Below are 14,332 nucleotides of genomic sequence, written 5' to 3'. Positions count from 1 at the left end.
CCAAATCGTTTATATAGATAAGAAACAGCAAAGGACCTGTAACAGTACCTTTGGGAACGCCAGAAATCACTTCTGTTTTTCTCGATGACTTTCCGTCAATTACTAGGAACTGTGACCTCTCTGACAGGAAATCACAGATCCAGTCACATAACTGAGACGATATTCCATAAGCACGCAATTTCACTTGTGTGGTACAGTATCAAAAGCCTTCCGGAAATCCAGAAATACGGAATCGATCTGAAATCCCTTGCCAATAGCACTCAACACTTCATCGGCTGCAGAAGTGATTTGTAAGCACTCTCCTTTGTAAATTGACTGCATTTCCCCATGTTCTACGAATACAACGAAATCTGCCACCTGCTTTACATACGACTAAGTCTACGCCATAATTCACTTCGTTTTCCTACCCACGTATTTGTATAAGACTGCCGATTGCATCTACTACAACTCGTTGATACTGTACTCACAGGATATTACTATTTTTCGTTTTGTTAAGTGCACATTTTCTTTCATTTTGAACGTTTAAAGCAAGCTGCCAATCTTTGCGCCACTTTCAAATCTTGTCAAGCTGATTCAGTATTTGTGCAGCTTTTTTCAGACAGTGTTTTACTTCGTTATAGATAACTGCACCATCAGAGAAAAGTCTTAGGTTTTTACTGATCTTGCGCACAAGATTATTAATACCCAACACGGACAGCAAGAGTTCCAACACACTTCCCTGGGGTACACCCGAATTTATTTCTACACCTGACAATGACTCTCCATCCAAGATAACATGTCGCTTCCTTCCTACCAAGAAATCATCTCTCCACTCAAAAATTTCGCTTGGTACCCCATACGACCGTACTTTTGGTAATAAGAGTAGACATGGTACCGAGTCAAATGCTTTTCGGAACTCAAGAAATACTGCATCTACCTAGCGGCCTTGATCCATAGCATCCAGGACGTCATGTGGGAAAAGTGCCAGTTCGGTTTGGCATGATAGAGTTTTCGGAATGGATGCTGGATGGCGTGGAGGAGATCATTCTGCTCGAGATACCTCATTGTGTTTGAGCTCAGAATATGCTCTATGATTCTACAACAAATCGATGTCATAGGTATTGGACGGTAGTTTGGTGGATCACTTCTGCTGCCCTTCTTTTAGATGGGTGTGACCTGTGCTTTGCTCCAAGTACAGGCCACGGTTTCCTTTTCGAGGATTCTACGATAGATTACAGCTAAAAGAGGAGGTAATTCGACTGAAAATTCGGTACATAATCTGGAGCTTTGACAATTTCAGCTCTTTTTCAACATCATGGATACTAGTATCTGTACCACACATCTTTTCAGTGGTTTGAGGATTAAATTTGTAAAGGAACATTTAAAAACAGGGTTTAGCGTTTCTGCTTTTGCTTTGCTATCCTCAATTTAATTTCCTGTCTCGTCCATTAGGATCTTGACATTAAATTTGGTACCACTAACAACAAGTATGGCCGGCCGAGGTGGCCGAGCGGTTCTAGGCGCTACAATCTGGAACCACGCTACCGCTACAGTCGCAGGTTCGAATCCTGCCTCGGGCATGGATGTGTGTGATGTCCTTAGGTTAGTTAGGTTTAAGTAGTTCTAAGTTCTAGGGGACTGATGACCTCAGAAGTTAAGTCCCATAGTGCTCAGAGCCATTTGAATCAACAAGTATGACCAGAATTTCTTTGGGTTTTGTGAGAGGTCCTTCGATAATAGTCTGTCCAGGAGGTAGTTGAAAGCTTCACGCATGGCCGTATTGACGGTCAAATGTGTTTCATTCAGCATATCCGTATCTCTAGCCGTATGCTTTGTTTTACACCTATTATGCAGAAGTATCTGCTTCTTCAGACGCTTCCTCACCGTGTCACTATTCCATGGAGGGTCTCTCGTCATGAACTATTTATTATGTTTTAGGCACATATCTATCACATGCATGGTCAATTATTCTTCTAAAACTGAGGCACAGCTGTTCAACGTGCTTCTCTGCGCCTCTTTATCCAGTTTGTTCAACATACACATCTTTCTACTTTGGTTATCATTGTTGTTACAACTGTCTCATGATCACTGATACCAGTTTCTATGTGGACATTCTCAAAGAGGTCAGACCTACTTTTAGATCCACTATACAAGTATTTCCAACATGGGTGAGCTTCCAGACATTTAGTAATGTTCCTCCGGACTTCTTGTCACGCCCACCACTTTACCAATTGACTGTTGGATGTTTAAAGTCTCCTCGAGTGATGACATCATGATTGGAGAACTTACATACCGGTACTAGTAAACATAGGTTTCCTCGAAGTTTTCATAGAAGTTGCCAGCGCATGAATCACAGTTGACTATTTCCAGACGGCCAACATCCAAACAAAATGATCACAAATGTGCATAAATCTTAAATTTCGTATTGAAAACACTCGCTTAGCTGAAATACCAGCGGTAAGAAAGCTTTTCAACTAGGTGCCTTAGGCCTGCATGTTGAAATCGGCAGATCGTATTATTGATTTATTCCCTTGCCATGTCCATGATTCCTTCCAATAGTAAAAGTGACGTCTCAAGAGCCAATGCAATTACAACAGTAGTCCTACAGGAAAGACTGAAGCATTTGTAGCTTGCGAAGCGTTCATGTGATCTGTCAATATTTTCTAATGTAATAACTGTTTGATGTTTATTGACTCCAGAAAAACTATTCTGTGTTGTTACAAATGGATATGAGACAAGTTAATAAGTATAAATATTATAATTAACAAATTTCTTGTGGTGGGCATTTTCGCAACGACTGAATTTAAACTACTGCAGTTTATTGTAATTAACTCAATCACTGGATAAGGGACAAGTAACAATTACATTATTTTTGACTAGTAATAAGAAAAAATAACAGATACATCTATAGAATGAACTAATCAGCCATAAACTTGTGGCACATAAGAAAGTACTTAACTAATGGAGGGAAACGAACAACAAGAATAATTAACGCACTGTAAAGTGATGTCGACTATAATAGCACAACTGTAGCGGCATAGTAATTGATGGACGTCACTTTGAGTATTGATTGCTGTTTTGTGTTTCGTAGCCTACTATAAGTTCTTATGATGTCCTGTAATCCATTGTTATTTTCTAATGCAGTAAATAGTGACAGAAGGAAATGAACAACATGAAAAATAGACAGACAGTGGACTGATATCAACAGTAAAGGTATAACTGATACAGAAGAGTAATTGAATGTTTTGCTGTTTTGTTTCTTATTACTCTTATTGAGAAATGTCTATAGTTTAAAAAGGACGTGTTTAATGCACAAACCACACAAGCCACTGTTCAGATTTCTGTACTGTGAGGATCGGCATCACAATGAGCGACGCTTGGTGTGCCTAACTGTCAGTGAGAGGGCCGCCAGCGGCGATCAAGTGGAAAGTATTTGCACCAGCGGACAAATGATCCTATCGGAACACAAAAAATGCGAATAAATTCCTGTTAACTTGAAAGAATCTGACTGAAAAGTGGGGTACCACTATCTCATTCTACCTTCTTCAGCACCTTTAAAAACTATCCCAAAAAATTAGGCATGTAAACATATTCGCGATTTTTTAACATACAACTCACCTCAAATTCCCACTTGCTCTTACTGTAAATCACTCACTGCCGCTAGTCCATCGCTGTTAAGTCGCTCATACCCATCCACTTCCAGCTGCCCTTTCTCACTCTCTCGTTCAGCCCAACTCATTGTCATTATCTCTTTGTGACTCTCTGTTATGGTCTCCTGTGTGATAGACACAGTCCCTTTCATTCTGTACTACAATGAAGAGTCAAAGAAACTGGTACACTTGCCTAATATCCTGTAGGGCCAACGCCAACACGTAGAAATGCCACATCACAACTTGCCATCGACTCGACTGATGTCTGAAGTGGTGCTGGAGGGAACTGACACCATGAATCCTGCAGAGCTACCCATAAATACGTAAGAGTACGAGGGGGTGGAAATCTCGTCTCAACAGCACGTTGCAAGGCATCCCAGATATGCTCAATAATGCTCATGTCTGGGGAGTCGTAGCCAGCGGAAGTGTTTAAAGTCAGAAGAGTATTCCTAGGACCACTCTGTAGCAATTCTGAACGTGTGGGGTGTCGCATTGTCCTGCTGGAATTGCCCAAGTCAATCGGAATGCACAATGGGCATGAATGGAGGCAGGTGGTCAGACAGGATGATTACGTACCTGTCACCTGTCAGAGTTGTATGTAGACATATCAGGGGTCCCACGTTACTCCAACTGCGCATGCCCCCACAGCATCACAGAGCCGCCACCAGCTTGAACAGTCCCCTGCTGACATGCATGGTCCATGGGTTCATGAGGTTGTCTCCATCTGCTCGGAACAATTTGAAACGAGACTTTCCCGACGAGGCAACATGTTTCGAGTCATTAACAGTCCAATGTCGGTGTTGACAGTCCCAGGCAAGGAGTAAAGATTTGTTTCGTGCAGTCATCAAGGGTACACGAGTGGGCTCCGAAAGCCCATATCAATGATGTTTCGTTGATGGTTCGCACGTTGACACTTACTGACGGCCCAGCACTGAAATCTGCAGTGATTTGCGGAAGTGTTGCACTTCTGTCACGTTGAACGATTCTTTTCAGTCGTCGTTGATCCCGTTCTATCACACCGATCTTTTTCATGGTATGAGGATTAAATTAGCAGCAATTCTACAGGGTTTTTCTGTATAAGTCATTTGCATTTTCCATCCTACTCTCAATTTCAGTTGCTGTCTCATCCACAAGTGTTGAGTACTTTGGTGCCAGTAACAATCTTTACATACAACCAGAATTCTAGTGGGTTTTGTGAAAGGTCATCTTACAATATCCTGCTAAAAAGTTTCTGTACAGTGACTGTGTAGACTGTGGAGGATCTCTCCTATTATGATCTGTTGTACTGGGTACATATCTACTTCTTTTAAATTTGAGCCATAGTTCCTCTATATGCACCTGTCCTGAGCTAAATTTTCCTCTTTGAGATATGACACTACTGCTTCTTTATCTAGTTTACTGATCACACATATTTTTCTGCTTTGTTTTAATCACCCTTTATACTTTGGTAATCATTGTCAACACAGCTGTATCATGGACACTGATACCATTTTTGATGTGGACATCCTCAAAGAGATCAGATCTGTTTGTTGCCAGTAGATCTAACATACCTCCATTATAAGTGGGGTTCTGAACTATCTGCTCTAAGTAGTTTTCAGAGAACGCATTTAGTGATGTTTGATCTGCTGGTGATTAATAGGTAACTACCCTTTTACATTTGCCTCCTCTTGACTCAGGACAAAATAGATTTACCAACAAGTGAAATGAGTCCTTATGATTGTTTCAGTTTCAGTGAAAGACAGCATGTTGAACCTGAGTCTTTCCTTGTCCCTCTCTACCCAGCCGAGAATATCTAGACCTGTCATTGACATGCCACTTATAGTCAAGTGGACAAGTAATGGTGGATCCCATACTTACTGCAGAGAAGATAGCATCCACAGGAGAGGATTGTACTTGATATACCTATGGTACACAACTCTCTTGAGCTCTCTTAAATAATCCCACATGCAACTTCTGTTTCTTTTAGTGGATTTGAGTGCCTTGTCTAATGTAACAAATACACTACCTCCATTTCCCATTAGCCTGTCCTTAAATTTTCCACAAAATCTTACTGTTATCAAATTCAAGTTTCAACCATCTTTCTGTACCTAGCATTATGTGACCTTCACTGCTTTTCAGGAAGACTTAAAAACTGTGGCACTATGTTGCATATTCATCTGCAGTTCACTACTAGGATTTCAATTCTCACACCCGCAGGGGGCATTCCTTTGGTTCTTACACTAATATTTCCTTGTCTCCTACAGCTGTGTGCACCCTACACACAGTCAGCTACCTGATAGCAACTTCTAATGTGTAGTGCATATCTGAACCATTTAGGGGCCCTACAGTTCTCATTCCTATGGTGCAAGTCCAGGAAGTCACAACATAGTTTGTCACTGAACCTTTGAAATCTCTGGTTCAGTCCTGTAACTCAGCCCATAACCAGGGGTTCAGGATCAGTTCTGGGGCCAATGACACAAACTATGAGTTTTGTTGAAACTTTGTTCCCAAAGCTGGTCTTTTCAACCTCATCTTCCAGTCACTGGAATGATCCTAGCATGACCTCAGAGCCCGGAAGACAGGCATCGTTTGTTACAATGTGCACCACAATCTGCAGCTGGTTGTTCCATCAGTGACTGCTGAAATACCCTCCTCAATGTGTTGAATGAGGCTCCCAGGCATACACAGTGAGTGCACCTGCTGTTCCTTCCTGTCCCTTGCTGCCATTTCCCTAAGAGATACCATTATTCACTGTATGTTTGATCTGCTGGTGATTAATAGGTAACTACCCTTTTACATTTGCCTCCTCTTGACTCAGGACAAAATAGATTTACCAACAAGTGAAATGAGTCCTTATGATTGTTTCAGTTTCAGTGAAAGACAGCATGTTGAACCTGAGTCCTTCCTTGTCCCTCTCTACCCAGTCGAGAATATCTAGACCTGTCATTGACATGCCACTTATAGTCAAGTGGACAAGTAATGGTGGATCCCATACTTCCTGCAGAGAAGATAGCATCCACAGGAGAGGATTGTACTTGATATACCTATGGTACACAACTCTCTTGAGCTCTCTTAAAACACCAGTTTGTGGGAGCTGCCAGTAATTTAACAGTAGTCAGTATGATTTCCAACTGCTTATGAACATCAACTAACTCATCCCCCATTTGAGAACAGCATTTGTAATGGGGCTGCATTGTGGCTGGTCCATTGTTTTACAGGACAGTGAACAAATATCTTTAAATTAAGTTTGCTGATTATCTTTTCATCTGTTGAGCTAAAAACATTACTAATTCCCTTTCACCACTATGGAAACTACAGAAAAATTACCTCCCATCACTATGGAAACTACAGGAAAATTACTTGAATTTGCTGTCAATGACCATCTAAGAACAATGTCTTAAGATACTTGTGTATTACCTTTCCTTAGCAATGTTTACTATATGTTTGTAAACTACAGTTCAACTGTATGGAATTGCAGAGCTGTGCATGTTGAAAAAGGAAGAGACTACAGGTGGTTGTCTGTTAAACAGTCTGGGGTGATAAAACTGATACCTTCATTAGTGCTTTGCAAAAGGAGAAGGATATATATACTGTGAATAATCTTGGACTTGCTCTTCTTTGTCACCACTATCAGCAGTAGAAACAATAAACTACATTCATCACAGTCACACATAGTAAACAATTGCATTCTCACATAATACTCCCACTTTGCAAGTGAAGCTTCTGTTGTGTGTGTGTTAAGGAAAATTTTATAGGTGAACTACCTACATTTCCATGTTGATTTTTCTAGTCAAAATTCTGATCCACGGTAAATTGGTTTTCATCGTATTGGACACCATAACTGGTAAAATCAAAATTGAAACATAATCTTGTAGAAGTCCAGACACACCTTCAGACAACCCTTTCATCACTTTTGCTAATATTGCTTTAGCACATTACATCAGGGGTCTATCCTAAAAGTCTTATGTATCAGAGAACACTTGAATTTTTTTTTTTTTTTTTTTTTTTTTTTTTTTTTTTTTTTTTTTTTTTTTTTTACTGATGATGATACATAGGGTTCATCCTAATAAAGATTGCTAGTTGGGTGCATAATGTGGTTCTAGAGCCCAACAGAAAGCATCTTCTTATAGTGGTATGATATTAATTACTAGGTAACTTATTAGAGGAGCAACAAAACACAAATCAGAACAATGATTCCAGCAGGATAACAGCAATGTGGCAGAATGGTGAAGACAATGTGGTACAGAACACACCTTTGTCATTTGCTGCTGGAACTCTAAATTATTCTTCATGTTCTGAACTAAATATTTCACCAGAATAATATTGTAACACTGTATTAACAGGGTACATCACACACTTTGTAATTAGGATAAAGGAGCATTTTCTGTTGGCACTGGTTATTGTAAGAACACCTAGTGAGTAGTCTTTGCTTGGGCCGAATCCATCTAATAATGACAAAAAAATTGAAACTATCTTCTGAAACACAAAAAGCCATGTGATCATTCATATAAAAGACACATAATATATTTGTGGGTTATATGCAACATGTAACCTATAATTTAAGAAATTTTTCTTTTCTCAAGGTACTCAATCTCAGAATTTTGACTCAAGTATTGATGTCTTAACAAAATGTTGAAAATAATAACCAGTGTACACAAGGTCATTCCATTTAAGAGAAACCCATATCTCCCATCATTTTATGTAATCAAATTTTGTAATTATTATTCTTTTTTTAACATTAGTTATCTAGAAGACTTATCTTTGCAGACAGCAAGATCCCTACTATCCAGGTTAATATGGAGCTGAGACTGCATGGATACAATTATCAGAAAATGCTATTTATGTTTTTTTTAAATTCTTGATAGTCTTCAAAATCCCAGTATAATTATCTATAATTTATGTATTTACAAAAAATACTTCTGAAAAAGTAACATGTATAATTTACGTGTTACTCACCCAGAAACTGACAAATTATGTACAGAATTATACTTGAAACATGCTGTACTTCATATCACTTGCTTTCAGTTAACTTTCAGGACAGTTTTGTGTTTTTCACTCACATTTTCCCAGCCAACTGTCCTCATTTTCTAGAGAGTCAAAACATTGGTATAGTGGAGTGAATTTTCTCCTGCATACTCTACTAAAAGATCAATGCATTTCAGTGCCTCAGTAGGCATGATAATTGGTTCCTTGTCTTTGCTCTATTCCTCTGCTCAAAATACTTTGTTCACCATGCCCACTTCAATTAACTATTCAAATTGCAGCCTGTAGGTTATTACCATTTAACCATTCATCATCTACACTTTCACAGTCATAACTTCGTTTTGTAAATGAAAATATTTGTTCTGTCTACAACAATTCCTCTGGCCTTGTTTTTATTCTAACAAAAATCCACAAACTATTCATGGATAATCTGAAAGCTGGATAATCTGCAACTGGATAGCCAGTAGCTTGCTGTACTTCTTTTAACCTGACTACATAATTTTTCAACAACGATTTATGGCCATCAAATTGTTAATTGTAACTAACATCATAAAATCAATATTAATACAAAAATGGACATGTAAAGTATACTTTTCACAAGCAGCATCACCAAGAAACAAAAATAGGAGGTGCAATTTCTCTGTCATTTGAAGCTGAGGCTTTTCACAGTATGTGATTATAGGATAAACATGCACATAATAATAATAATAATAATACAATTGCCTACCTCAATAAAAATAAAATTCACTAGTGCATTAAAGAAAACTTGATGATGCTTGTTGGTCTTAAGAGGCTCTGTATATGTATTACATCAATCACATCAAAGTGGAAACATACAAAAGCTTAAAGGAGAATTTGATGGTATATGGTGTTCCTGGGAAAATAGTTTTATGTTGTGCTAATTCCTACAGAAGGTCCATACACTTACTGGAATATGCAGAGAGTCAAACACGTATTTCTCAGAACTGTGACAGGACTCTTAAAGTAAAAATAAATGTCAAGGATTGAATCATTTGGAAAATGGAACACTTTTTTTCACCTAGTTCTACTACACAATGTTGACACAACAAGCACACAGAGAGTAATCCCAGTCTTAAGTAGAAAATCTGTGCATTTGTTCTCCTATTCTTTAGTTACCAATGTTATACTTGACATATTTATGTAATTTAAATTTTGAGACTTGTATTTTTTCTACTAAATTTTAGAGACATTTCTAATCTACACGTATTTATTATCTTTCCTCCTAGGTAAATTATTGTCACCAGTGAATTATATCTAGCTGTTTTATGCAGCCACTTCTGATTCAATGTTTCCACTATGAAGGAAATAAAAACAATAAATAATGAAAAAATAATATTACCTAGGGCTATATCTGGTGATTTATGCTCACCTTTGCATGCTGCTTTCTCGTATCCATAAAAGCAAAAGTTAAAAATAGTATACAAACAGCATTTTGACTCTAATAATGAGACTACTAATTACTTTCATGTTAGTGACAGACTCCTGGAACAGTATTTTCTGTCAATAAAATAAGACTTTATAACATCAGTCTGAGTTTCTTTCAATATATACTGTACATTTAAAAATGTTTAACACTTATGTGTATTTATAAGTATGCTTTTCTTGCAGGTCCATATATTCCAGGATGCACTGACATAATGACTGGGTACTCTCAAGGAGGATGCTTATTGAGGCTGTATTATCCCACATCACTCCCACACAATGTGGTATGTTATTGACATAGTTTCATATTTATATCACATGGGCAAATAATTGCTGTATACCTTTTCTTACACAGTCCAATTATAAGTATTTGGACACCTATTAGTGGTCATTATTAACGTATTGTCCATCCTTCGCATTTGTGATGGCTTAAACTGTGCTGGGGACTTTTTCAATAAGCTGCCTAGATGTCTGTGGAGGAATGGCATCCCATTCTTCCTTGAGAGCCAAAGACAGAGAATATAGTGATTGTGAATGCTGGGGTCTAGCGCAGTCAGCATGGTAACTCATTCCGAAGGTGTTCCATTGGGTTCAGATTGAGACTCTGGGCAGGAATGGTGTTGTCCACAAACCATTTCCTCACATATGGTGCTTTATGACAGGATGCATTGTCATGCTGATACAAACAATCATTATCTCCAAACTGATCCTCCACTGTATGCAGTATGCGATGCTGTAAAATATGTTCATATCCTTCAAGATTTAGCATTTTCTTAGGTGCTTTCAGGTGACTATAACCTAATCATGACAAACACCTCAATATCATAACACCATCTCCTTTGTGCCTCAATGTTAACACATGATGGCAGGTGATGTTCTCCAGGTATTTGCCAAAACTAAACACTTCCCTTGGATTGCCACAGGGTATAGAATGATCCATCAGTGTCAGCCACTTATCACCCATAAGTGATATTTTATGACCACCCTCAGCAGTGCTTGACAGTCCCTGTCCATCAGTATATGACGTCTGTCTGGTCTTACTTTAGCTGTTGTTATTCCTCCACATTTCTATTTTACAATAACCTCACCAATGGCCGACTTGAGTAGTTTTATAGGTGTTGAAATATCCCTGATGTATTTAGTACTCAGGTGACATCCAGTGACTATTTCACTTTTGAAGCTACCGAGCTATCCTTACTGACCCATTCTGATGTTACTGCTTTTTGACTGGCAACAATCCCCACTTCCTTTTGTAGTGGCAGCTCCACCTCTTGGAATGTTTTGTGGTCAATTCTGTGTTGTGTGAGGTACCCAGATACTTTTGATCATATGATGTAAAACTAAAGAACCTACCTAAAGAACTTTAAATCTACTTTTAAAGAGCGCTTATAACATCACAGCAGACTTCATTTATCCACAACAACACAAAAGTATTTCTCAGTCCTACACGTCTTTTTCATGAGACAATTGTATTGAGTATAAGCACATTGCTACACTTGCATTGTTATCAAAGCAGAACCACAAACAATTCAATATTATAAATAATCGTGAAAAATATGGTGTACAGTGGGTAGACACACAAAAGTGAAACTGATCATTGTAATTCAGATTTTGAGCTTCTCTTCTTCAGAGGGCTACATTTTCACCTTTTTCAAATTATGACTCTACAAATTTATGATACACAGATTTGTAATCTGGGTATACTGTATTATTCAAGTTCCTTCATTAATGATGGCATACAGCTGCATTTCATGGACTGTTCGGTCAATACATCAAGAAAAGTTTAGACTTTATACTTGTTGATATTACATATTCTTACTGTAGCAGCACAGATGAGCAATATTTCCCAAATTTAAATACAATGCTGTTTACACTCCATACCAGAAGTGTATGTTCCTTTTCTTTTTACCAGCTGTTCCAAGTCTTTTATTTACTAGCTTTTTCTCCATTTGCTATTTTCATAAAGGTCTTTATAATGCACCCTTATATTGGAGCTCCCAATAACTAGAATCATATATGTTTACTTGAATCCTACTGTAGGACCAGCTAGTTGTCCACTCATAGGGTGAATGTGCAAGGCCAGATGGCCAATCCCTACAATGACCCTCCAGTTCTAACAACACAATCATGTTACAACCTGCCACTCACTTTGCTGTGAGGACAGTTGCCCCACATCAGGTATGCCAGAAGGTGCCTTGGCAGCAAAGCCAGTGGGCGAAATAAGTGACACTGGAGGCGTCCCATGCAATGTGCCAGTTTCTTCATCAGTGCTACATACTAATGCAGCATGTGACTGCCTGTAGCCAGCAGCACCTTCCGATGTATTGTGATCAGCTCCTCCCGCATGAGCACACTACATGCACACTCCCTATCCATCCGACCATTAAAATTTGAGTGAGAAAAAGGATCTGCACTATCAAACTTGCAGAAACACACATGCAAGTTACTAGAGAACAATGAACCTGTCACTGACAGTTGTTCTTTGTGTATTGGTGGACGCAATCTGCTCTCATGGCAGTTTGCGAAAGGAGGCTGACACCTGACAAGAAAATGCGGGTGCAGGAAGTTACTTAAGAATTAAAACAGCATATAAAAACCACCCCTATTGTCTTTTATGTATGGATTTACACTACCAGACTTTTTAGGATGACAGACAAATGCTACTAAAATGACACTGTTGATGAGACTACTTCACTGTATGCTAGCTGACATAATAAAAATTATTTTCTTATTGTCACAGCGCTTCACTAAGTCCCAATATATGTAACTTGTACCTACTCATATATCTTTTTAAGTTCCCTTACCTACCACTATGATTAGCTTCCCACTGTCTGACTCATGTAACACTAGATTTGTTTTTCCCTCTGATGACATATCCCTGAAAAATCCCCAGCCAGAAATCTGAAGGATAAACTATTTTACTTCCAGAATACAGGAATTTAATTAAAGTTCCAGTTTCAAAACACAGTAAAAGAACAACTACCACTCAGGATGATGTTAAATTTGAATTAAATATTATCAAAAAAGGGGTAAACATTATGGAAACAAAACAAATTTAACAAAAATTTTACCACTAGATGGGACTGTGAATGGCAGAATATGCCAAATTAAAGGCTTGGGGTATGTTGCTGTTTCGCATCTGAGATGCTTGGCATGACATCTCAATGTAGGTGTGTGTGTTGATTGTGAATCTCTTTTACAAGAACAGTGACAATAAGCTCTTTGGAAGTTCTGGACATACAAAGGTATTGAAAAAAGCATTGGGCAGAGTCTGCCAAGTGTCTGGAAAAAATGATTACAAAACATGAAAAGACAGGTTCTTTTGAAGTGGAATGTGGCAGAGAAAGGAAAACAATCGATCCAACATCAGTAGAAGATGGAAGCCACAGCATTACAGGAGGGGTGGAGCAGTGATGTGCAAACACGCAATGTGCAGGGAATTGCCCTAACTTTGAACATGTCTCTACAAAATATCCTGCATTGTTATCCATACAAAATTACCCATATTCAGGAGTTGCTTCATGCTGATTTGCCGGTATGATAAATGTGTGCTCCAGAATTTTTTGGTCACATTGAGGTGGTCAGTGAATGGCCACAGAACATTCTGTGGATAGATGAAGCCTGTTTCCACATTCAAGGACATGTCAACACGTGGATTTTCAGAATATGGGCAATGGAAAATCCACTCGCACGTGAACCGGTACTGCTTCATTCTACAAAGATAACTGTGTGGTGCAACATATTAGCAACATTTATTGTAGGGCCATATTTTTTTGAGGAGATGGGTCTTGTGGGTTGTATTACCTGTACCATCACTGGTAAACACTGTAAGTGTCTTTTGCACACCAACATCATTCGAACCATTAGGTAGTGTGGATGTATGGGTTGGATCATTTTTATGCAAGACATCGCTCCTCTGCACATTGCACAGCCAGTGAAAATACTTCTGCAGAAGGATTTTGGAAATGCTACTATTATCAGCTGCCATTTCCCTAAAGTCTAACTGTTCAGGTCACCTGACTTTAATCCATGTGGGTGGTGGGGTTATCTGAAAGATGCTGTGTGCAGTGGTCCAATTATGAACATAGCTGAACTAAAGACATGCATTGCATAATGCTTTCTGAAAGTGACTCCCGAGACACGCCGTTCTGTTGTGGAACATGCTGTTCCTCAATTTCAACCTGTGTGCAGAAAACAGTGGAGAGCATATTGAACATGTCTTGTGCCAGTCTCATGACAGTTAGAAACGGATGTCTTTTTACTTCTTATGCAGTCTTTGGCCCCAGAACAATTAAAAA

The 14,332-nt window shown here is 38.7% G+C and overlaps 1 protein-coding gene across 1 annotated transcript in view; it reads left to right on the top strand.

The window, feature by feature from the left end:
• The window catches only part of LOC126161423 (platelet-activating factor acetylhydrolase-like), an 84,812-nt gene that overhangs the window by 28,817 nt on the left and 41,663 nt on the right, over positions 1–14,332 (top strand). Inside the window, exon 2 of the mRNA XM_049917222.1 lies at positions 10,221–10,318. Within this exon, the coding sequence (XP_049773179.1) occupies positions 10,221–10,318 (98 nt within the window). The remainder of the gene's footprint in view (positions 1–10,220; positions 10,319–14,332) is intronic.

Source organism: Schistocerca cancellata, chromosome 2, assembly GCF_023864275.1.
Source record: "Schistocerca cancellata isolate TAMUIC-IGC-003103 chromosome 2, iqSchCanc2.1, whole genome shotgun sequence".
Taxonomy (NCBI): Eukaryota; Metazoa; Arthropoda; class Insecta; order Orthoptera; family Acrididae; genus Schistocerca; species Schistocerca cancellata.
This window is presented reverse-complemented; position numbering and strand designations above follow the sequence as displayed.